General features: G+C 38.2%; 3 protein-coding genes across 8 annotated transcripts; all 3 read left to right on the top strand.

The window, feature by feature from the left end:
• Positions 1 to 3541: 3541 nt before the first annotated feature.
• On the top strand, positions 3542 to 8670 carry rusf1 (RUS family member 1). 3 transcript variants are annotated; one of them, XM_040043964.1, is made up of 14 exons: positions 3542 to 3624; positions 4786 to 4863; positions 4944 to 5058; positions 5150 to 5195; positions 5466 to 5498; positions 5584 to 5689; positions 5907 to 6008; positions 6408 to 6478; positions 6949 to 7133; positions 7242 to 7299; positions 8035 to 8099; positions 8185 to 8322; positions 8396 to 8464; positions 8552 to 8670. In XM_040043964.1, exons 1-14 carry the CDS (start codon positions 3559 to 3561, stop codon positions 8635 to 8637), a joined length of 1218 nt encoding a protein of 405 aa, XP_039899898.1. In that variant the 5' UTR covers positions 3542 to 3558; the 3' UTR covers positions 8638 to 8670. The 3 variants fall into 3 exon arrangements, with proteins under 3 accessions (XP_039899898.1, XP_039899907.1, XP_039899890.1); XM_040043973.1 differs by lacking the exon at positions 3542 to 3624 and adding an exon at positions 3908 to 4026; XM_040043956.1 differs by lacking the exon at positions 3542 to 3624 and adding an exon at positions 4384 to 4710.
• Positions 8671 to 9708: 1038 nt separating this feature from the next.
• zgc:153292 (uncharacterized protein LOC100003014 homolog) lies at positions 9709 to 17728 on the top strand. Of its 3 annotated transcripts, none has more exons than XM_040043888.1 (12): positions 9709 to 9891; positions 11323 to 11524; positions 11686 to 11718; positions 11814 to 11935; positions 13663 to 13765; positions 13929 to 13961; positions 14313 to 14345; positions 14445 to 14678; positions 15345 to 15448; positions 16552 to 16717; positions 16813 to 16868; positions 17197 to 17728. In XM_040043888.1, the coding sequence occupies exons 1-11, from the start codon at positions 9827 to 9829 to the stop codon at positions 16855 to 16857; spliced, it is 1140 nt and encodes a 379-aa protein (XP_039899822.1). In that variant the 5' UTR covers positions 9709 to 9826; the 3' UTR covers positions 16858 to 16868; positions 17197 to 17728. The 3 variants fall into 3 exon arrangements, with proteins under 3 accessions (XP_039899822.1, XP_039899813.1, XP_039899831.1); XM_040043879.1 differs by having other exon boundaries at positions 17185 to 17728; XM_040043897.1 differs by having other exon boundaries at positions 9711 to 9891; positions 11817 to 11935; positions 17185 to 17728.
• Positions 17729 to 18136: 408 nt separating this feature from the next.
• On the top strand, positions 18137 to 24478 carry elob (elongin B). 2 transcript variants are annotated; one of them, XM_040043930.1, is made up of 4 exons: positions 18137 to 18191; positions 20177 to 20311; positions 20988 to 21096; positions 23211 to 24478. In XM_040043930.1, the coding sequence occupies exons 2-4, from the start codon at positions 20189 to 20191 to the stop codon at positions 23321 to 23323; spliced, it is 345 nt and encodes a 114-aa protein (XP_039899864.1). In that variant the 5' UTR covers positions 18137 to 18191; positions 20177 to 20188; the 3' UTR covers positions 23324 to 24478. The 2 variants fall into 2 exon arrangements, with proteins under 2 accessions (XP_039899864.1, XP_039899857.1); XM_040043923.1 differs by lacking the exon at positions 18137 to 18191 and adding an exon at positions 19086 to 19218.
• The last annotated feature ends 94 nt before the right edge of the window (positions 24479 to 24572 follow it).

Raw genomic sequence — 24572 nt, 5'->3', positions numbered from 1 at the left:
AAAAAACCTGCCGTGACGTTACAATCAGGGTGCTGTTTGTTTTGTGTCATAGTGCCAGGCATTTAAAAAAAAAAAGAAAAAAAAAGACTGCCAATATGTTACAACGGGGCGATCGTGGCTCAAGAGTTGGGAGTTTGTCTTGTAATTGGAAGGTTGCCGATTCGAGCCCCGGCTTGGACAGTCTCGGTCGTTGTGTCCTTGGGCAAGACACTTCACCCGTTGCCTACTGGTGGTGGTCAGAGGGCCACTGGTGGCGCCAGTGTCCGGCAGCCTCGCCTCTGTCAGTGCGCCCCAGAGTGGCTACAATGTAGCTTGCCATCACCAGTGTGTGTGAATGGGTGGATGACTGGTTGTGTAAAGCGCTTTGGGGTCCTTAGGGACTAGTAAAGCTATACAAATTCAGGCCATTTACCATTACAGTTAATGTAATGACCCTTTCATATCTCTAAATATAACAATGACAGCTGGCTGTTTCAAAGCAATAAAATTGGTTTTACGGAGTTGTAATTGAGCAAACCTAGACTGGGGAGAGATCACTGATTAAAATACTCAAATGAAAGTATACAAAGTTTATATAATACAATAAAGTTTTATGACATACAATTTTTGTGGTAAATTCTGTCCTGTTAAAAGAAAAACCTCTGCTGTGTCTAGGAGCGGAGAAACAAAAACATACAAGTGATGCAGTCATCCGCACTGCCCTACATCCACAAATAGCTTCTGGCAGGAATATGCAACTCTGTAACACAAATAATGGAAAACAGCCAGAATCTGGAGACAAGTAAAGGTACCCCACAGAAACATTTAAACACCTTGAACTGTTTATTCTTCAAATTTGAAAGATCTACGTAAGTAAACTGGATCAACTAAAGCAGAGAAGATACATAAGATAAACACTGCTGTTATATGTAAACAGTAACTTTATTGAATGATGGCAAAACAAAGTCAGAGTAGGCTTTTTATGATTTTTGCCATCAGCAGGGTGTGTGTGATTTCTTCTAATTTTAAAGGTAATTAAGGCAGGATGCAGGGTTCAGGACAAGCAGCCTATAAGTCTGCTGCAAAATAGCAGTGAGCAAATATCCTGTAGTGGCTGAGTAATACTAGAAGAATGCGACTGGTAAGTTTCTTCTCCAGGTGAATCATTTAAACCACCTGTGACCTGTTACCGCCCACATTCCTTGACCTTTCCTGCATCAACAATATGACTGCAACTGTGTGCGATAAAACAAATATGTTTTGTAGATGCACAGTTACAGTTCTGTGCAATAAAAATGTTTAGGTGCAAGTTGTACAGTAAATATATTTACATTCTCCCCAAAAACTGCAATAAAATGATGACATATAAGAATAGTTTGAACCCTATGAGATCTAACTCACCTATGGTAATGAATCTAAACCTTAGCCTTTGCTATCTGAATATATCATTCTCATTTATTTATTTATTTATTTATTTTTGACACTAGGGCCGGGGTCAAACTCAGTTTTACTCATTGCAACTAATTTTACAGAGGTCTAGGCTGATTATCAGAGCATTCAAAGTCTTAACAGTTCCACGTCTTCACTTGAACCCATCCTCACCCCCACTTTTTTGTACTTTTAGCTGTTTATATAAGGGCATTTTAACCACTGTAAACACCTTGTGACAGTCTGGTATTTTTCCTGCCTTACTTAAATCTTGTTAAACCACATTTAAAGAAAAACAGTCTAAATCTGTCTGTTATTAATAACTGCAGACACATAACTAATGTTACATTACTTTGTAGAATTTTAAGGGAAAAAAACCCATCCACGAATTACCACTGACACTAAACTATGAAGATTTCTAATGATTTCTGCAATGTTGTAACTACAGAGGTGGGCAGGCCAATGGAGGGTGGGACTTTGGTGTTTGTCTTGGGAATTTTAGCTCATGTGTCATACCCCATGACAATTACAGATTAACTTACACCAGTTACCATGGTCACTTGATTAACAATCACAATACGTGGTTGTTAATTGAGTGTGTCATAAGCGTGTGTCATCAACTAAGCTCCTGACACAGCGTTCCCAGTCTGCTGACTGACACACTATCAGTTTCATTGATGTTGATAACAGTATGGCTAAAACCGCCTTCAGTTTAACTTTGATCAGAAAGCGGTCCTGACCACTGGAGTCTCACAGATGCTGACCTCACTTTGCAGATTTCCTGGGCCACATCATGAACATTGTTAGAATCTGATTTATCACCACAGAAATATAATAAAGATTCAGCGGTTATCATGTAACTAAATAACTCATCCATGTATCTCTAGTTTGCTCGATGATTGCAATGCACTGCTTACAGGAATCTTAAGAAACTACCTTGAACAACTAAAGCCACAGCTTGCAAAATTATAGGTAAATATTTAACTATGTAACTACTATAACTATTTATTTATAATTGAAAAAATATATTTATCTATATGTACTTCTGCATCCAAAGTTTTATAAATCACTTTCCATCCTGTATTAAAACTTTTAAAGTTTTAAAGTTTTAATACTGGATTTTATATTTCAGTAGCTCTCTGGCATGCTCATAAAAATGATGGATGAACTATGAACCCAGGTCTTTACGAACGCTAGACACGCTTTGGCTTCAACATTTTTACTGGTCTACTGCTGGTTAGTTTCTTGTTGAATTTCTATTTCTTTATCAGTTTAACTTCTGTGCTTCACATAAAGCATGTCTTTCTTACATCCGCAGGTTGAATTATATTAGGCTTACAAATGTCCTTTTTGATAAAGCATATAGTTAGGGCTGGATCAGGTGACCCTGATTCTTGCCTTAGAATTGGCTTAGGCTTCCAATGATGCATTACTGTTTCTTCTTCACTGTGTGTTTACACACCTGCATTTAATTCTGCATTTAATCATTAGTTAATATTAAACTCTGGATCTCCTCCACAGTCTGTCTTTTGTCCTGTTTCTCTTCCCTCACCCCCAATCTGTCACAGCAGATGGTCACCCCTCCCCAAACCTAGTTCTGCTAGAGGTTTCTTCTTGTTAAAAGGGACTTTTCCCTTCTCACTGTTGCCAAGTGTTTGGTGAAAGGGGGTCATTTGATTGATGGGATTTTCTCTGTGTTATTGTACGTTCATTACCTTGCAGTATAAAGTACCTTGAGGCAACTGTTATTATATTTGGCACTACATAAATGAAATTGAATTAAATCAATTTTACAAAGTGTCACAGCTATAACGTTTGTGGTAGTCTGAGTATCTTGACTTGACTTTAATACCAGTAAAACAGGAGTAAATACAGCAGAGCACAGGTGGGTTTGCAAGATAAACAACTGGAACTCAAGAATTAACTGGTTAATAAACTGGTTGAAAAACCATTCGTAGTTAAGCAAATGGTCCTTAGGTGCAAAAGTTCGATTACTGCTTTCTGCAGCAGTGAAGTTTGTTTCCTTAGAATGTAGGTTAACTCCCCAGTAAGGACCAGAAAAACCTCCCACCAACTTCCTGTCTTTGCAAAGTACTGTGATTGGGCTTGGCTTCCATTAGGCAGGTTATTTTCCAGCTGGTAAAAGGGGGAATGGACAAGGCAGGTACGTGGATTAGTCCAGATTCTCCAGAGAGGAACACAGGAAATGAAAGGCAGGTGAGTGTCTCACAGGTTAAACCCAAGCAAACAGTTCATAATTGCACTAAGCCCCCTAAATAACAGTACCACAAAAACAGTTTAACAATCCGGTCCTGAGCAGCACTCTGAATTTAAATAATGAGGATGATCACTCAGGTGTACAACAGGTGTGCTTGCTCTGGGTTATCAGACACCACACCCACTGCTGTAAAGGATTGGTTAATCACCATTCACTTGCACAGAGGGGAGAGAGAAAAAGCAGGTGCCATACCAAGACAGGGTGAACCATTTCTATTTATTTATTTAACTGTATGTATTGTGTTTATACTTTTATGTTTAATTTTAAATCACCTGGAAGTTAAAGAATAGAAAAAATGGTTAAATTACGTGAAGTTCATTGCATGAGCCGTATGAAACAAGGTTGGTGAAATTTAGGGGAAAGAAACTGTAGATATTGTCTTAAATGAATGTGCATTGCAATGTTGGTATCACAATTTTATTTTTATTTATTATTTATATTTTATTTATTTATCCTGCTTGTGTACGCTTTTTGTTTTTTTTATTTGACAGTATTTGTTTTTTATCATCTGAGTTCATTCATGTTAACTGACACATGGTTATGAAAAATATTTATTGTTCCGCCAGCAAGACCGTAAAAAGCGAAGAAAAAAAAAATCTATTTCTCGTTTCTTTGACGTCATTTGAGCGTCTCCGCTGGGGCTCCGCCTTGAACTTCTAATCCACCAATGAGTGATCGGGAAACTGTGAGTGCGGAAGCAAACCCGGAAACTTCACAAATCAAAACAAAACAGGACACGTCGGCTCTGTCACGCTGAAGTCCACTTTTAGCTGGGCTTTAATTAAATGCATTCCAGTGGATCTGAAGCCGCAGAATTGCTCAGTTTGTTTAAAAAATCGTTTACATCCCTCCGACTATCGCTCTTAAAAGTATAAATGGAGACGGACAAAGGTGTGGTTTTGGCAACAGAGAGATATGGCAGTGCAGAATCCTGGAAGTATGTATCAAAAGATGGAGTGATGGAGAGGAGGAGAGATGGGAGTGAAGGTCACTCAGGAGGAAACTCGGTTTTTGGAGTTTTTAAAGTAAGGCACAAGTGAACTTAATTGTGCTTACGCTAACTGCAAACATCAACCTGAAGTTTGAACTTTTCATTTCAGAGCGTCTTTCTGCCTCAAGGTTATCCAGAGAGTGTGAGTGATGATTATCTGCAGTACCAGTTCTGGGATACAATGCAGGTACAGTGGGTAATACAACAGGGATAGTTACATATCTGTGACATTAAACCCCTTCAGTCACGCTCTTCCTCCTCTCTCAGGCCTTCTCCAGTTCCCTGTCAGGGACTCTCGCCACTCAGGCTTCCCTCAGAGGTGTTGGTGTTGGGAACCAGGAGGCCACCGTAGCTGCAGCCACTGTTACCTGGTTATTAAAAGGTGGAAAAATACTGTACATTTACATTAACCCTGCACAGCTCGTGCTGACCTCACTGGTGTTTCGATAACAAACAAATGTGTCTCCCTGCAGATGGGACTGGCATGTTGGGAAGAATCCTCTTCGCCTGGCGGAAAGGGTAAGGCTTATATGAGAAGATCTAACCCAGTGTGCAAAAGCAAATACTTTAGATTCTACAACTGTGGCCACTGATGATAAATTTTTTTTAAAGTGCATAAAATTCAGTGCTTTAAGGAAATTTAAGGAAGTGATTCTATCAGTATTTCCTTCAATGCCATTTGCCAGTCTTTTCTCATATATATATATATATACACAACACTGGCTTTTTGAATTGGCTTTTGTTCTGATAGAAATTATGTTCAAAGTAAGTTTCTTCGTCTTTTTCCAGGAGTAAGCTGGACTCTGAAGCAAAAAAATGGAGGTATGTGATAAATGTGTAAGACAAGTCATTCCAGTCACCACAGGAAACCCATTTGAGTTTTGTTTGTTTTTTAATTCCCAATTAGACTTTTTGCTGATGTGCTCAACGACATTGCCATGTTCATGGAAATACTGGCTCCTTACTTTCCTGCTTGCTTCACCTTCATTGTGTGCACTGCAGGGATATTCAAGGTAACAAACAAACAAACAAAAAACAGGTTAATTCTGTTCAAAATTATTTAATGTACACCACAATTTAAAAGGCTATTCCCATTGCTAAATAGGTGATATAAAAATGAAATTCCTGTCTAGTTGACCAAGGACAGCCCAGGTGCAAGGATGCAGAAAAAGTATAAAACGTTACGTTGCGTTATCTTGCATGTCATCCATTTGTGTTTGTCTTCTCCAGTCTATTGTTGGAGTGGCAGGTGGTGCGACCAGAGCGGCTCTCACTGTTCATCAGGCCCGCAGAGACAACATGGCTGACATCTCTGCCAAAGACGGCAGTCAGGTAGCTGCCACTTCCTACTTTCATCACACTGTGTATCATCAAGCTAACCAACGTGAGCAGTTTTACACTGTTCATTGTCTACATGTTTTCAATCTTTCAAATGTACCAGGATGGAAACTTAATGTGATGGTAATTAGAAAAGGATATATTCTGTATACAATATTTTGGTGTGGCACAAGAAAGAAGCACAAAAAGCCCTTTAATGGTAGTTTTAAGTTTAAACCAGGTAAAGCACGTTTGATTAATAATAACAGCAACATTTCAGGTCCCTGCTACTGAAGCAGATGCATTTTATTATGCACACACTGTTTATCTCCAGAGACACATAGTAAAAAACAGGTAATTTGTAGCAAATCTGTAAAGCCATCATAACATCATCATCTCTGTGTTTTCCTTTAGGAGACTTTAGTGAATCTGGCCGGACTGCTGGTCAGTCTGGTACTCATTCCCCTCGTCACTGATAATCCAGTGTAAGTTTTGCTATATTTCAAATACTAATTATATTCTTAACGGGTCAGTTTACCCAAAAAACATGTTTTTGCTCCAGCCTGCAATGCTGTTTATGATTGTTTTGATGTGAGGTTCTAGTTTTGGAGAAAAACTTTTTTTTTCTTGGCACTTTGAGCCTTCAAGGTGATTGTGGTACAGTTTTATTATATTATAAGACAAGGTGGACATCTCCTTAGCTGGTACTTCCAAACCCAGACAAAATGATCTAGAAGGATTGGGTCAAGTAAATTTGACTTAAACGACTGCACAGCAAGTAAAGTTATCAAAGAAAAAAAAATAATAAAGAAGAACAACAAAAAAATGATAATCAAAGTATAGGATAATAAAAAAATAGTAATAGTAAATAATGAGGGTGAACTGTTGCTTTAGAGTGTTTCATGCCTCTAACATCACCCACCTCCGTCTCCTTCTCCCTTTCTGTCTTGTTTAGATTGACTCTCTGCCTCTTCTTCCTCTTCACCGTGCTTCATCTTTTTGCCAACTACAAGGCTGTGCGTTCAGTTGTCATGGAAACCTTCAACGAAGCACGGCTTTCTATCGTACTGCAGCAGTACCTGAAGGACAAACGAATCCTGAGTCCACCAGAGGCCAATCAGAGAGAACCAGTTTTCTTTGGTAAGAATTAAGTTTTTTGTGCTATCACACTGGCAGGGTAGAGTCCTGTGTCCAGTCATTGTAAATCTTATTAAGTTGTCTTCTGTTTTGCTTTTGATTTTGTTTTAGAGTTTGGGCAAACTGTGCCGATAAAGCTTGGAGTGAGGCTGCAGGAGATTGCACAGAGGTGATTTCAAAACTTGGTTTGCACGCATTTAAATGTTGCAGTAGCAATGAAAATATGCAGGGGAAGAGTGAGACAAGGAGGAAAAATCCAGAACAGGGAAGTTTTTATTAAATAGTTAAAGTCAGACACTGAAAAGCTGCTTTTACCACCCAAAGAAAAAAGAAATAAAAAGCACGACAAAACCCAAATGTTGGTCACTTCAGATGACAGAGCTAAGTCGAGATTTTAGATCTGAAAATTATCTTATTTCTGAGATACTATCCTGAAAGTTTTTACTTATGGACACCAAAAAAAAATTAATTTCAGTGGCAGAAACAAGACACAGTAGTCAGCCAAACCCCCTCTAAACGTTCATTTCTCAAATTACATGTTTTCGATTCTCTTCCTTGCATCTTAGTTCCTCACACCAATGCAAGTGGAGGAAGCAAAGAGGAAGAAGGCTTTTCTCATTTCATGTCCCTCCTTGTCTCTTCTGTCCACCTTCCTCTGACCCCCAAATCAGTCTCAGTCTTAAATCACACACAGAAACCGTGACGGGCAGAAAGTTTGATGATCTTAAATAACTGAAACAGTTTATGGATAAAAACGATGAGCTGTTTAAAGATTCCTCCTCCTGCCACAGTTTGTGTATTCCAGCTGTGAGCCACTGGTCTGTTATATGTTGAAGTTAAAAACACTTCGGAAACATGTGATAAAACTAAAAGGAATTTCATTATCGTCCTGCTCATTTTGCAGCCCAGAAGATCTTGAGTTGGCTTTGAAGGAAAACAGCATGCCTTACCTGTTAGGAGTCAGAAATGGTATGCTGTCTTCCACCCATGCAAAGAAAAGCAGCATGTTTACATACTTGGAAAGTTATTTTTAAACCTCCTGTCTTTCTCGCAGGCTGTGTATGTGTTTGTTTGGGACCAGAAGCTTCAGTGAGTGACGAAATCAGAGCGATGTGCCAGGCGGTAGTACTCGGCAACATGCTGAGCTCGTCAAACTCCAGAGAAGCTACAGGGGCTGCACCGAAACAGCAAAGTGAGCCTCTACCTCTTTCCATGTTTAACTGTTTAAATGTGAAGAACTGTAAAACTTCCTCTTTTCTTTTTAGAAGGTCACTGGGAAATGGTGCACAAGAGTCACAAGCTGATGGATGCCATTTTCAATCCATTACTTAAGGGTGAGCACATGCAAAACTGCTTTAACTTACCAATCATCCTCTCTGATTCCTTTAGTGGAAGCATGATTCTGGAAATGTAACCTTCAGGTGCTGAAGCTGCAGGATGGGACATGAAACGAACCCTGATCGACTGGGATGAGTGGAGAGTCGAGTGGAAAACAAAAAGCAGCTGAGAAGCTTTAAATAAACAAAGGTGTTTTTAAGTATGCCTGATTTGATTCATTTAGCTGCCCCAACTCTCCAGAGAAAAATAGTTTATATGTTTACAAGAATAATGTTTTATTTATTTTTATATTTTAAGTAATTAAAAAAAAAACCCAGCAGATCACCACGGAGAAAATTATCTTGGAGCTTTTTTTTGTGGGTATTTTGAAGAAAATATCAAACTACAGATGCAAAAACAAAACGGTAGGGAAGGGGGCGGTATTAAACTGCCTTAACCAATCAAGGCACAACAAAGAAGAGGGAGCAACAACATCCGGTGCAAAGCGGATATGTCAAGTTCGAAACATCGTTGAGTAAAATTATAATTTAAATTTACTACTAGTAGTAAACACATAATAATAATAATAATAATAATAATAATAATAATGATGATGATGATGATGATAATGATAATAATAATAATACTTGAAGTTTTCTTACATGCCACAGGGCTATTTCTTACTTATTGTTCTTAACTTTGTTTTTTTTTGTCATTAAAAAAAATGAAAAAGTAGATTAAAATACAAGTAAATTTACAAAATGAGACAAAATCACTATAAAAGTAAATGTAAACATAATAGATACATAATTCAGTCCTCTGTCAATTTTAGTCTTAGTGAATTGTGGCTGTGTTTTAAAGTACATATATTTTTTAATGCCTAAATTCAATTTATTACATTACATACAGTAAGACAAGTGATTTTATGGACATATCTTTCTGGGGAAACCACAGTTGCTGAACGATAACACGAAATTGTAGACTTAACCCCCAAAAAGAAAAAGCTATTAGTTTAGGAGATCATTTCAAAGAAATATCACATTTATGGATCCAGCAAATTAATTTTCTGTAGTTTTCACCATATGGTTAAACATAATTTCAATATCAGGAATTTTCACAAATACCACGATTTTTGAAAAAACAAAAATCATATTAATTATCAATCCTAAATATTATTAATTTTTAATGATAAATGTAAAAAAAAAAAAAAAGGTACATATTTCTAAGGAAGAATAAATGCGACCTTTATTTTGAAATGTCCTTCCGGATGTTGAAGTGTCCAAATTGTTGTTAGCTGGAGACGTTTCTCATACAACTTTAGCGTTAGCAACAACAAAATCGGTTTTTGTGGTTCCAACTTGACCGAAATTTGACCATAAATGGGGAGATATACGTGTGCCTACAACTGCGACACCTCGAGCGATCCAGACGTAAAGTTTTTTAAGTAAGTTTTCGATAATAGCGCTGCTTTTTGGTTAAACTAAACCAACAGACAGCTAGAAGCACGTTTATAACGTAACAGTGGCTGACAGAAGTAGGCTTGTATCAGTGTTAAGACTCAAATTTTCCACCTTTTCTCAACATTTTAAGCCCACATAATTAGATCTTTTTCTGTATACATGGGAGTGCAGTTCGGAGTGCACCTGGAAAAGTTACCGAGACGTGTACACAAGCTCACTAAGCAAATAAGGGCATAAACAAAGAAAGTTTATCACTGTACATTTTGCTGCAGCATTATTTTTTTTTTTATGCAGTTGCAATAGAGGGGTTTTATTCACACTAAATTCTAAGTCAAATCGTTTGAGAACCACTTGTGAGCTGTGTGCTGTAGGAGTGACTTAAGGGTTTAAGGTGCTGGTGGGATTGTATCAGGGATCAGCACTGAGGTGCTTCTTTCAGCAACAAACATCATAGTCCATAGTTTTCATGGACTGTGATGCAGGGAACATTGTGACCTATACTGACAGTAAGGAACAGGTGTGAAGATGTGGATTTCAGAGAGAAGAGAAATGAGAGGGATACAGGTGTGATACTGCAAGAAGTAGAGGTACTGAAGATAGATGAGTTTACATACCATCCAAAACAATAGACAGTGCATAAGAGAGGTGAAGAACAGAGTGCAGGCAGAGTGGAGTGGGTGGAGACGAGTGTCGGGTGATTTTTTTTTTTTTTTGACAGGATAGCAGCAAGGGTAAAGGGGAAGGTTTACAAGATGCTAGTGAGACATGTTATCATTTATGGTTTGAAAATGGTGGCACTAACAAAAAGACAGGAGGCGCAGTTTGAGATGTTAAGATTTTTATTGTAAATGAGCAGGATGGACAGGATTAGAAATGAGTATGTCAGAGGGACAGCTCAGGTTGAGTGTTGGGAGACAAAGTTAGAGAGCTGCATTTTTAGATGGTTTGGACATATGCAGAGGAGTGACAGTGGATATATTGGACAAACGATGCTTAACATGGAGCTGTGGATTTGGTAAAGGAGTACATACAGAGGGTTGCTGTGACAGAGGAGGATGCTAAGCATAGGTTGAGATTGAGGCAGATGAACTGCTGTGGCGACCCCTAAAGGCAGCAACCGAAAAAAGACCACTTAAGATCCTCTAAATTACATCTATGAGACAAAAATACTCCAGATTAAGACCTTTAACAGTACATTATGCTCTTATTATTATGTTTTTCTGTTGTTTAAGTTTAATTATCTAGCTTACATTCAGTATATCACGCTGGAAATACTGAGTGTTATATTACATATAGCATATCATAATTAGTTTTAACAGAGTTAGTCAACAGGTAAAATTTACTGAACTCTACACGATTTTTAGTGAGTTACTTTTCACACAGGGGAAAAAAATGTTTTCTGTGTGTGCATGCAGGTTTCCCCTGTACAACCCCCGAAAACTTAAAAAATGGGTACTGAACATGAAGTGGAAGGACTGGACGCCGACTCGCTTTTCTGTTCTGTGCATCAATCACTTTGAGGAGCAGTACATTGACAAAACGGGCAAAAGTGTGACACTTCGGGAAGATGCGGTTCCCACCATATTTACACCGACTGACAACACACAGAAAAAGAAGGTCTGTGTGTATCATAGATAATTGTTGGCATCATTTAGAAATAAAACATTTGTGAAATATTTTAAGCTGCATAATGAAACTCCTCCTGTTTTTCTGTTTAAACCTCTCAAGCCCAGCGGCTTTTTAAAAATAAAGGTGTTGTTACTGTCTCCTTGATACAGGCTGCCATTAACCCGAGACGTAAACGACACAAGGTGAGCTGACCCAGACAGTTAGCTTTTTATTGTTTAACGTTTAATGTTATTCATTTTTCTAAATGCATTACGTGTTGTTTATTTTATTGTGAAAGCAGCAACCTGGTGCTAAAAGCTCAGAGAAGGATTTGGCTGCATCTGCAACATCAGCTCTCCCTGCAACAGACGACAGTGTCCGGGCCAAAGAACCCAGCCAGACAGACCAAGAGACATCTGGGTATGTAACTACACACAAGGAGACGTTTACTGTCCTAGTCCTCTTTTCATAAATCAATAATAAGCAGTAATGCTTCAGTATGCACAGTACGGATGCCCTTCATGAGGGATTTGTGTCTCTGCCTTGGTATCTTTCACTTTTTAGGCAAATGTGTGAACAGCTACACTATGGAGCCAGTTTCTTTAATCATTAATTATACCTCTAATAAGTCAGTGTTTACAGTTTGAAGACTGCCATTAGCTTCTTGGGCATATTTGCTTGTTAATTATTAATAATACATTTATTTTTTTTAAGCGCATATTTACAAAGTGCTTAACCGTTTGAATAAAACCACACATTAAGGATAAGTGTACATAATCAAACATGCAGTTAGTCTTACATTCATTCCTGCATACACACATTCAAAGAACCAAGGGCCAAAAACAATTAAGGAAAAGCTGAGTTATGAAGCGTCACTGAAAACCAACCATAAATTCAACCAACCTGTTATTAATAACATTTTAAAATGAAGAAAGGTTTAATTTTTGCAGTGTTTGTTCAATAAAGGAAACAAGGCTGGATGAGCTTAGAGATCAAAATTTAGATTGTGGTAAATAATATTAGCAGCATATTCCATATTATTCTCTAAATACCAACTTCCTCCTGTTCTCATCGCTCCTTAATTCACTGAATCTGCAACTTTTTTGTTATATATTTGCTGAGCTTTTAACATTCACACCATAATGAGGTTATGAGAAATAGTTTCTAGGTGTCACAGATTGATTCAATTATATTCCACTGTATATTTATAGTGACTGTGTAGTTTGGGAAAGAAAGCCATATTGCTGACCAACTTGTAGTCTCGAGTTTAGTTTTAGTGCACTTCTTATCGTTCACACAGGTGTACTTAAAAGTGCTGCCTTGTAGTCATAAGCTACACATTCAAATATGCACATAAATTCTGAAAACAAAGCATTCTTCTTTGCGTGGTTTTGATGCTTGATATTTATTTGCTGAGAAAAATATTTGTTTTGTGCTCAGTGAGGGACATTTAAGATTTGTTAGAAGTTTTAGAAGAAAAGCAAAAGATTAAAAAGGATAAAAGGACTAAACTTGTTACTTCTGACTAGTCAGTTTCTCTCAGAGGTATAAAAACAATCTGGTTTGTCAGCTGCTACCTGCTGAAAGATTGTGGCTCATAAATGTCTTTATAGAAGCAGTTAGCATTATACAAACGCCTCAGATTTTAAATTGATATATATTTAATGCACAAGCCTAAAAACCACAGTAATCTTGCAAAAAGGTTGTTTTGGATGGTACAGTTTACAGGTATAACACAATGTCAAACCTAAGTTGTTGTTTTTTTTCTTTTAAAAGCTGATAAAAGCATTTAAGATGACATTTTCCTGCTGTACACGCATTTAAAAACAAATTTACAGTCATGGTGGTTTGCTGTATTGGTCCATTGGAGATCTGCCCACTGGTTAGGTCACTAAACCAGTTTTCAGACCTAACCAAAGGTCTCCTTGGGACTTGTTGTGTTGGCAAAGATGACTTTCTGGTCGATCACAGGTTTTCTCTTGGAAAAAGATAAAATCAAATCAAACACCAGAGAGGTTTCTTTGGTGCTTCTCCTTCATAAATTAAAAATTTTCCTGTTCTTTTATTTATTTTGTTAATAATTTCTGTACAGATATATATTATCGTTTCCTTAATGTTTTAACATTTTTTTCTGTTTTAATGATTAGAGATCCCAAAACGTCAGAGAAATGGAGGATTATAATTGATGAAGCACTGATGAAGATCGATTCATTTCCACACTTTTTTCATGGAGATTACTGTGTACCACAGGTAAATGGAATTGTATTATATACATACTGATCACTGGGATAGCTTAAGAGTTTATGTTTAGCTAATCTTATGGCATTTACGGCATATCCGATATGTTTTATCTTGTTGTTTATCTTCATTAGTGCGAGTTAATCTATGTGTGTGTTTCCACCTGCATCAACAGAGTATCCACTGGGCTCCAGATAATAATTTCAGTGTAAGTAGAATATTTTCAGTCTACTGGGGATGTAATAATTCTCTGAAACTGGATGAACGGATGAACACTAAAACCACAACCCTGATCACTTGATTGGATCATAAACAAAAAAATAAACTTTTATTCTCATATATTTCCAGTTCACCCACTACTGGGACATTTTTAAACAGAATTCACCAGACTAGCTTTAACCAAGGGCTCCACACGGGTATCAGGACACCGAGTGTTGGGCACAATTGTGTCACAGTTTCCTGTCTCTGCTGCAGAATTCTTACACCCCTTTAATCTGTAAAGGTTTGTCTTTTATATCGTGAAGCACTTAATTCACCTCCTCTTTTGTCATTTTTACAGCCTGAGGATAAAGACAATGAAAACATTATAGAGGTACGTCTGTTGTACGATTATCTGCAGGTGTTACTCCAAATCCAAACCAGGGTTTTGGGTGGTTTTGTCCCTCTGCCTGATGCATTGTCCTGACTGCAGGTGAAGGAGCCATGGGAGTGGCTTGCTCTGGATGTCCGAGGACCGCTGCCTCAAACAGTAAACGGACACAAATACATTTTAACGGTGACCGACTTCTACTCCAAATGGGTGGAAGCTGTGCCGATGACAGCGTGCCTCCCTTCAGATGTGGCAAAGAACGTCGTGGACATCATTGCGCACTTTGGATATCCACTGAGAATCCTCTCCAGACTGCCTCTTGACATAGTCCACAAAGTGAGCGCGCACACTTGATTAATCTGCCTGGACTGTTTTGCAAAACCTGATTTCATATCAACATCAAAAATGTAGTTGAAGTTTAGAAACTTGCATTTTTTTAAAGTGCCTTATAAATCTGACTTGGAATTAGTGCCTGAAAACCAAACCCAAGGTAGTTAAACCCATGTGTAGTTATTATAGTGACATGCTTTTAATTTAGAAGAGCATATTTAACCTTCACAAGACCAACTCGGCAATCATATAATGCATAAAGAGAAGCTAATATACTCCTCCTTATTTTCTTTCACACATATACTGTTGTGGTTTGTTCCAAATGGGTAACAGTTTTGTCTTGTGGTACTTGCATGAATACAGTTGTTTTTTTTAGAGTTCCAGTATAAAAATATGGTGCTGAGAATGAAACTTTATCTATTCTGTGAGATGTTATGATAATTAAATGCTAATGAAATAATATTGTTTTTGTTTTTGTTAAATTAAACATATACTCTGAATTGTCCAGTATAACATGTTATACTGGAAATGAATTACCACCAGCTGAAAAAGCCCTTTGTGTCTTCCAGCTCATAATATAATGCATGATACTTTTTTTTTGTTATAAACTAATGTTATAGTGTGTCCAGTTTCACACAACTGTATACTGTGTAAATGTCTTCCCGATGACAGATCAACCGAGAACTGAAAGACCAGCTGAAGGTTGCTGTTGCTCTTGTGGTCTATCATCAGCAGACAGGCATCGCAGATATGATCACACCACAGCTGATAGACAGGTCTGTAAAAAGCCAGGGTGTGCTAATATTTGTTTTTTTGTGACATTTTATAGTCTTGTTATGCCTTCATACCTGTAGTTTTGTTTCCTTTGGTCCTTTTCCAGATTTTATTAATTTTACCAAAATACATTTTGTCATTTGGATGACCTACAAAGTTCATTCTCTTGTTGTTGCAGGTGAAAACTTGAAGCTTTTAACACAGGATAAAAACACTTAGGTTATTAATAATATCACGAATGTTAAAGTCTCTGAAGTTTTCTGTTACCATATTGGTTTTGCAGTGAATAGTTTTAGATGCATTCGTGCTTTTATGGCAGTTATAACCGTGCATGCACCAATAAATCAGGCAAACATCAGTATCTGTTTGTTAAGTGGTGATGTAACAGGATTATTCATAGTGAGTCATTCAAACCACACAGGAACATGTTTTAATGCATTGTGTTGTTGATGGATCATCTCTGAAATATAGTCCGTTTTCATCATCTTCTTCCTACCAGATGTTAGTGGGAGACCCTCAACGTGAACTTTTATTGAGAATAGTTTTATCCAGATCTGTGCTAATGTGTTTCTATCAGCTCGACCATAACTAGCCACCTGGTAGTAAAGCATATGTCAAGTATCCCAAAGCTGCTGTTATTTTTTCCATCTACCTTAACATCGAAAGTTATAGCCGAGCTCTACTTTTTTCTTTTTTGTCAAAAAAATATACTAAAGTGAGAATTTTGTCAACTTCAGATGGAAATTAGCTCTTCTTTACTTTTGGATGTCTGGACATGAAACTTTATTGAAACAGCGGTCACGCTCATTTTATTGGAGCTGAAAGAGTCTGGACAATTTTGAACTCTCTGTGGATTCTCAGTACTTGTTTTGTTGGGAGCTAAAGGAATATTTGAACAACAATTTTCTGCTGATGATGTAGTTGTCTTTTATAATAGTATTTATGTTTTTTTTCTCAATGAGATAAAAGGGAATAAATAACACCAAAAATATAAAATATCTGGCACCTATGGACCAAACTGTTATTACAAACAATCGGCGCATAATACCTGGATGTTCTGTCGTGATAGTAACATCTCAGTGCTGTAATGTTCCTAATCAAACAGGATGGTGAACGATCTAATAGAGGAGCATGCAGCTGACTGGGATGTTTACCTGCCTGCCAAAGTGTTCAGTCTGTGCTTCAAAGAGCATTCAGAGACCGAGGAGAGGCCTTTCTCAGTGCTCTGCTGTAAGGGAATAGAGCCTGTTCAATTCCCCAGAGAACTGGATGTAAGTGTAGGTTTTAAAATTTGAGTTCTAATAAATCTTAATAAAATCTTACAGGTAAAGTAAAATGACTTTCTGTGTAATCCATTTTTTCACAGTTTCCACTTTCCAAGATCCGAGAGAGTGCCTTTGTGGTTAGATAGAAGTTTATTCGGTGAGTTTTATGTGGAGTTGTGCACCACACTGTAATATAATATTCTGTATTTTACTGTTGTTTGGAACTGTGTGAAGCATATGGGGCATTTGTGGAATATATCACTGGGATTAGGTAATTACTGTTTCTATAGCAATTATTCAGGTTTATATTTTCTCTCGGTTAGATTATTGAGGTGTTCTTTTAACAAGCATCAGAAATCAGTTGAACGACTTCAAATCCAGCAGTGAGACGTCTTAAAATATTTTGCCAGTTTTGGTGACACTACACTGTGTTGTTTTAAACTGACTTAACAGTGATGTTCAACTTGTCTCAGTTTTATTTTCAGGTCACTTTAATTGGAAACAAACTGGAGCTGCTTTAGCAGCAAACCAGGGAAGAAGAACGTGTTCAGTCCTGGAGGTATTCGTTCTGGTGGAAACCCTGATGAGTGGACCGGGATGTTCTAGTACTGAGTTCTGTGGAGAGGATTTGTTGATGAAGCTGTGCATTTCGACAGCATTTTCCACTTTGTCTGTGATACACTGAGATGCTCCAGCTATTTTTCATTCGCAAGTATTTTTGGATGTAGTATTTTAATTCAGTTTTTTGCTGTAGCACTGCAGCAAAATGTCTTGCTTAAAATATATAGCAGCATGTCTGCAGTGTTGAGACTGGAACAAGCTAAATGTAGGTTAGGAAGGCGAGACAGTTTTCTGAGCCATAGGAGACTGATCAGTATAGCATTATTATTTTTATGACTTCAAGCAGTTCAGCCACCTCCACTGGTAAGGTTTAGGCTGCTGATCGTTGATGTTTTCTGTTTGTAAAAAGGTAAAAGATGCCAATAAACTTTATTTAAATATCATTTTTAATCACTAGTGAATAGTTTTTGTTTATTGACTATCCATGTTATTCTTATCCAATCTGGGGGTTCTTGAGGCCAACTCAGCTACCTTAAGGTGAGAGAGGGGTACACCCTGGTTGCCAGCCTATCGCATGATAACACAGAGAGACGGACAACCATTCATACTTACAATCTCACCTACAGCCAATTTAGACTCGCCAGTTACCCGATGCATGTCTTCAGACTGTTGGAGTAAGAGGACCCAGACTGGAAAAAAACAAAGTTAAAAAACAAAGTAAAACTTTTTTTTTTTTAAACAATAATTTCACAAACAGCTGATTTACAAGTTTTCCAAGAATCAGTTGACGAGCCTACAACTCACTTCTGCTATTCTTATTTTACAGTAAAGAGAAGTGTGTGTTTTTCTGTCACACTGTTTTTAGACACTGCTGACTCCTGAGGGTCAAGACAGAAAACCAAACCTCAGCTGTTGTCAGGTCAGTCATCCCACTCATCTCTGAGGGAAGGAAGGCGTGATGAAACGGTTTAAAAGGTGTCGATGTTCCAAAACTTTACTTGTGTTGAATCCAAAAGGAGGAAGCTTCTTGCGAGATCAGAAAAAATCTGAAAAAAAATTAAGATTTCCTTGACCTACCCCAGATCTCAACAAAATAGATGAGTTAATTTATAAATATCCAGAATAATTATAAATATTTTATAGATAAACACACACACACAATCTTTGCACTTATAAAATTAATTTTGTGTTTGAACACAATCCCCACCTGCTAAAAACAGTATTTTTAACTCTAGTGACTGCTAAAACTATCAGCTGTAAAATCATCTACTAATCTGTCTGCTAACCATCGATGGCAGGGGTATCAAACTCAAGGCCCAGGGACCAAAATCTGGCCAGCAATGACTCCAACCCGGCCCACAGGTTAGCTTTGAACAATATTCAAGCAGGGCACTCATTTTAAGCTTTTAACCGTGCTTTTATAAGATTTACAACTTTTCATGCTGATAAGGACCTCACCCATTCATACTACACCAAAGTAATTAAGAAACAGATAAACCATTAAATGACAGAGTTCCTGTTTCGCCCCACTTACTATGGAAATTTCTGATTTTTTTTTGTGAATTAACAAAAGCATTGTTTTATTTTAAATTTTAATTTTCCACATTTATTTAAGCCCAGAGTTTCAGTATTCATGCTCACGTGTTGACCTTTGCAAAACAAAACGTCTCAGTATGTGGGAAAAACGTGGTGCAATCCTTCATAAAACGGGAGCTCCGATTAACTCTGATAATTTAAGCAGTTATGAAGAGAAATAAGACATTCAGACAGATATTCTCCTGTTGCATTAGTTTGTGCATGCACAGAGTGACGGCGCTGTGCGCGCTGCCCTCAGCTGGTGGATGGTGGAGTTAAAGCTGTGGCTGTCTGATGCTGCTCTGAGCTCATAGTTGTCGTTGTGCAGTGCAGTTTTTCTCCCCACTGTGTGCAGCCAACCGCAAGAAATGGTGAGTGAGGAAAAAACATACAGCTCAGAATATAGTGGCCTGTTGACTACGAAAAACCGACTTTAGGTCAGCCGGCAAACCCTCCCCAGAGCGGTAAAATGCCTGATTTGAGCAGCTAAGCTAAGCTGGTCACAAAGCAATCACTCAGAGACGAATGTCTTTGTTTAGCTAACCTTTGCTAGCATTGGCTAGCTTCTCCTGCGTTAGTCAATACAGTATCTCATGGTGGCTCGTTGCTCTATACTCTTCAAGTTGATAGCAAGTTAAGCACAGTGGGGTCCGATCAATGTGAACAGACATGACTGTTGTTCGAGATAAATCATCCAAATTTTTGTGGCTCAAATAGCCATCTAGCCGCACAAAAGCTAACTGGCTAAAGTTATCAGCTAACGCTGCCATGTATGCCATAACTTAGATAAAAATGGTTGTTTAGCGTGAGCGGGGCTTGTTTTAAAAGTTAGAGGAGTTGAAACACAAACTGTCAACTTTATAGTTCAAGTCTGTGAAAACAGTTGATCGAGGAAGCCGCTACAGCTGGCGTTAACAGATGGCTGAAGCTTTGGTTAAAACTGCCTTAGCTAAGCTATGTGTCACTGCGGCTATTTAAAACGTGAGGTGTAGAGAAGTGACTTGGCTTACTCATAAAGTTACCAAAGTGTTCCCACACAGAATAACCTGGTTAAGCAGAGACTGTTTCAGTTTATAAACGCCCATCTACCGTCTGTGTGTTTTGCTCAAACTTTAACCAGCTTTTTCTCACGTGATAAATCTATCTGGTGATGGCACTGGACACGTTCTGTAGGCTCAACAGAGATGAGCAGTATCTGATATAAATGCTCAGAAAACAGAATTGAGCTTAATTCAGTAAGACAGGACGTGTGTTTCTGAGAATCAGGGTTACAGTGTGTATCACTATCATCACTATCTGATTTTCTCCTGTCACTTCATCTCACTGCAGGATGTGTTTCTAATGATCCGACGTCACAAGACGACCATCTTCACAGATGCCAAAGAGTCAACCACAGTCTACGAACTGAAGCGCATCGTGGAGGGCATTTTAAAGAGGCCACCTGAAGATCAGAGGCTTTATAAGGTGAAATAAATTACCTGGAACCCTTGTTAATAGTATTTTTTTTTTTTAACCTTACAATTTTATGCTCTAAGCAATGTCTCAAAAAAAGATTGTTAATCAAAATAATAGCTGGAGCTCTAATACCTGTCCTTTATTCACTTGACAAAGCTGTTCTCACAAAACGTGAATCAAAGTTTTCTTTTGTTACTTGAAGTCTCCCCTGAATGTTTAGCCCTAGCAGTCAGCGGACAGGAGCAAACTTATAATTTATAACTGAAATCAAGTGACAGTAACATATTTTCAGAAATTAGAAGGAAGTCCTACATTTCCTCAAGCCCCCCCCCCCCCTTCCCCTCTCGATGTAAAAGTGAAGTTGAGTCAATGTCAATTACAAAAAGCTTGTCCTCCATTTCAGTTTGTCAGGAAAGTCTAATCTTTCATTAAAAAAAAAAAAAAAAAAATCAAAGTTTTTACAAAGTTTAAATATTTTTACTTTGGTTCAGGTTCTATCTGAACACATCATTGGGCTTCCTTTTTTTCCTTTCCTCAAACTTTGGCTTTTTGTTGAGTACAAGCAGTCTTCACATCAGAGAACAAGGCCTCGCCATTTTCGCTTTGTTACAAAACCGTCTGTCCTGCAAACTTGATCCTGCAAATCTCTGAAGATGTCTGCTTCTTTTAACTCTTTCTTCTTCAGGATGACGTGCTGCTTAATGACAGTCAAACTCTTGGAAACTGCGGCTTCACAAATCAGACAGCCCGGCCTCAGGCCCCGGCCACGGTGGGATTAGCGTTTCGTCTGAGTGGTGAGTAGTTCATCTTCTATCCCACCTCAATATTTTACTGTGAGCTTATTCGCTTGATGTGAACTCAGGTTTAGGGAAAAAAAGATAACAGCCAAATTCTACATTCTGGATTCTGGTTTACACTAAGCAACTTGTCACATCGATGCGCTATACAATCCAAATTATCTCTAAAGTTCCAAAAACATACCTACCAACATTTAAGTTTCAAAATCTGGGAGTTTGTAGTTCTGTTGTAGCATATATATCAGGCCACAGACCGTGAGTCGTTTGGTACCATACCGCGAGTTGATGCTTGGGTGTGAAATTTGTGGTTTTCAGGGTTTTTAACGTTATTTTTTTATAGTTAACTGTGTTTCCCTGGGTCTTTTCTCGTGTGTTATGAATAAATCTTCTTTTTTTCTTTCTTTTTTTTTTTTTTTGGGTACCGGTACTGGTTTTATTTTGTTGTATTTATCCGCGACACCTTAAAGGGCGACTCGTGAAAAGATTGTCGAACATAAACCGGTCCGTGGCGCAAAAAAGGTTGGGGACCGCTGGTTTAACGTACATGCACATGTCCAAAATGTTGCTTTTTGTGAAAAATTTGTCCTCAAAAGAATGTACTACTAAAAAAAAATGAGTCGGCATCAAGCAAAGATGAGCCGGTTCTGCTGTTTTTAAACAAGAAAATGAAGAACCGGAGATTCCAGGTTTGTCCAGTTCCGATAAGAAGGCAGAATTTCATGGTTTGGTACAGGAGTTGAAGGTGTATCACGATGTCTGTGGGGCAGTTTGAACCCTTGTTGGCAGAGTTGGGACCACATCTGAGGAGGCAAAGAAATCATTTCAGAGAGCCGACTAACGGCGTTTAGCTGTGTCCGAGCTGAAATTGTATTATGTTACTATTTGTGTATTCAGTATCGGTGTACATTTGGAGCTACAAGCACACTTGTTGGTAATTGCAGTGGTCTGATTGGTGACGCCTGTTCATTCACATGATTAAAAATTGAGCTTGATCCCAAAAAATTAGTACTATAAAATTACGCAGTCGGTGGGAATGGCTGCACCAAAATGCTCGCAAGAATCTTTCACGCCCAGCATGTAAAGGCTTTAAGTACTTTCCTAAATAACGTTAAATAGGATATGTTCCCACCACAACTAATGGGTAAGCAAAGCTAGTCATAGTTTGCTGTTTGAACTGTAAGTTACTGTAATATGTTACCCTCTTTCAAGCCAAATGTGAGCTATAACCACTCCTGTTAAATTGTCCAGCTTTTAAAGAAAATTGTTGCAACTTGTTATCTACAGTTGGAAAGAGGCGTTTATATTTTTTACAAGTTTTTGATTATGTGTTATTAACTCTGGAAGCTCGGTTTGGTAAATGTGTCCAACTTAGCAAAGTCCATAACCCTGTGTCACACACACTGAAATGGGTACATATGTGGCTGAACTCATCATTGTTTATGTCTTGCGATTTTACTGAGTCTTTGTAGTAAAGAAAGATGAAATGGTAAAAAGAGGTAATTTATTTAGAACTCAGCTGTGGTGTCTGTGTAGAGATTGGCAAGGCACATCCTTTGAATCGGGTTGCCAGTTTGTGCCGCCAGATGGGTTGAAATTGTATTTGGAGTGTGTACTGTGTGTGCATTTCATAGACAATCTGGCAAATTGGGCAAAGTTGGCTGAACGTACAAAACGTACTGATCCGTGTATTCCAGTTATTCATGGTAAAGTTTAAGAGTCGTGCAGGTTTGGGAGTTTTCTGAGAGAAACCGACTGCCGGGAGATGGTCTTAAAATACAAGTGAAAACAGGAAAAATGGGAATGTTGCCAGAAAAGATTGCCAGAGCTTTTCAAAGAGTTTTTCTTTGTCACTCAGTAAATGCCATTTTTTTTCCAGTGGAAGAAGCAAAATACTTTTTAACTTATTCAGTGTTCAACATTGGTCTAGTTGTCCAAAACAAACACTTTGTGACTTTTTGGCATTTTAAAAACTGTTATTTTAAAATTCAGGTCCCCCTGGATACAAAATTATTCATTTCTTTGGATCTCCTTTCATGTTACTTTGATCTCTTTCCAGAATTTAATGTCTCTTTTGTCTCTCTCTGTGTTTTAACTTTCTGTCGTTCTCCCAGATGATTCCTTTGAGCAGCTGAGGATTGAGCCCTTCTCCACTCCCCCTGAGCTCCCCGACGTCATGAAGCCCCAGGATTCAGGCAGCACAGCCAACGAGCAGGCTGTACAGTGAGCTCAGAGGCGGGGGAAACGAGAGGGACACACAGGGGGTCGAAGGGAGGGGTTGAATTTTTGGGAAGTGATGCCTCAGCGGGTGAAGTTTTGCCTTGCCGACGACCGATCTTCAGCTGGGCGTAAACAATTTCAAACGCGGATTCCCCCTTGGTGTAAATGTGAGGGTGCTTCAAAGTGGTTCATTTTGTCCTGAAATCGGCGAACGCATGCTAGATAAATTGATAATTACACAAAAGACCCCACAGAGATACCTGACGGACTTGTCACGACACTGTCAGTCACCCACGGGGTTGGTAAAGGCTGAACATGAATAATTGTACCTCGTATTTAATGAATTCTAGTCTTTATTTGGAGTAAGGCTGATGCTGCCTTACTTGTGTTCTTTAATTTGCTGGCTTCAGAGTGGGATTTGACAAGGCGTCGCATTTTTAGGTTTTTATGTTTGTGTTTCTTTATTAAAATATTACTAGGATTAACTTTTTTGGGGGGTGGTTTGGATATGTGTTGCTGCAATAGCTCTGAGTTTGTGAATATCTAAGTTACTGAGACTGAATGACTCATTTGGATCTTCAGTACATGTCTTCAAGCATAGCAGCAATCAAAATTCAAGTTGTGGCGATTATTCTTTACTTTTCCCTTCTTAACATTGATGGAGACCTCTTCACCTTTCCTCAGCAACGATTGGTTGTAGCCTGTGACTTGCTTGACAGTCTGAAGTGAAGAGGTGACACTTCGTGGTTAAATTATGAGCTGTGCCTGGCTGCTTATTTTGCCTCCCATTTATCCCGGAACCATAGCTCATTTATGTCATGCTGCAGTTTGTGCTGTATTTTACACTGTTAATACCATAATGCGTATTATTTTCAAAAAATAAAAATAAAATTGTATTAGAAATAAACACTTCTGCACATCAAAACTTCACATTATGGTGTAACACTGGGTCTCATGATCTAGAAACTTAATAATGATTACAAAAAAAAAAAAAAAGTCTGTTATTACAGGAAGAAGATGTAATGGCCTGGTGGGTGTGGGAAAAGACGCTGTTTAATATTACATTTAAAAGCATATTTGAAGATTGAGGCTGTTAAACAGTGGGATGTGATGATCAAAGTTGCACTTGTAACTGGTTTAACATTAAAAGAATTGTTTTTCACATCTGTGTACTGTTGTGTGTTTGTACAATTTAAAGTGATCTTTGAACATAGACTGTGTAAAATGTTGCCCACAGCCACTCTGGCCTTGATGAA

This window comes from Simochromis diagramma, unplaced genomic scaffold (assembly GCF_900408965.1).
Source record: "Simochromis diagramma unplaced genomic scaffold, fSimDia1.1 OVJJ01000321.1, whole genome shotgun sequence".
NCBI lineage: Eukaryota > Metazoa > Chordata > Actinopteri > Cichliformes > Cichlidae > Simochromis > Simochromis diagramma.
Note: the sequence above shows the minus strand (reverse complement) of the source record. Positions and strands in the feature narration are given on the sequence as shown.

Coding starts and splice junctions, on each gene's coding strand:
- elob (XM_040043923.1), top strand. Junction 20,312..20,987: donor AAGATCAGAGGCTTTATAAG/GTGAAATAAATT, acceptor TTTCTTCTTCAG/GATGACGTGCTGCTTAATGA. Junction 21,097..23,210: donor ATTAGCGTTTCGTCTGAGTG/GTGAGTAGTTCA, acceptor TCGTTCTCCCAG/ATGATTCCTTTGAGCAGCTG.
- zgc:153292 (XM_040043888.1), top strand. CDS start 9,827: ATGGGGAGATATACGTGTGCCTACAACTGCGACACCTCGAGCGATCCA. Junction 14,346..14,444: donor ACAATGAAAACATTATAGAG/GTACGTCTGTTG, acceptor TCCTGACTGCAG/GTGAAGGAGCCATGGGAGTG. Junction 15,449..16,551: donor ACACCACAGCTGATAGACAG/GTCTGTAAAAAG, acceptor CTAATCAAACAG/GATGGTGAACGATCTAATAG.
- rusf1 (XM_040043956.1), top strand. CDS start 4,561: ATGGAGACGGACAAAGGTGTGGTTTTGGCAACAGAGAGATATGGCAGT. Junction 4,864..4,943: donor AGTTCTGGGATACAATGCAG/GTACAGTGGGTA, acceptor CTCCTCTCTCAG/GCCTTCTCCAGTTCCCTGTC. Junction 8,100..8,184: donor CCTGTTAGGAGTCAGAAATG/GTATGCTGTCTT, acceptor TCTTTCTCGCAG/GCTGTGTATGTGTTTGTTTG.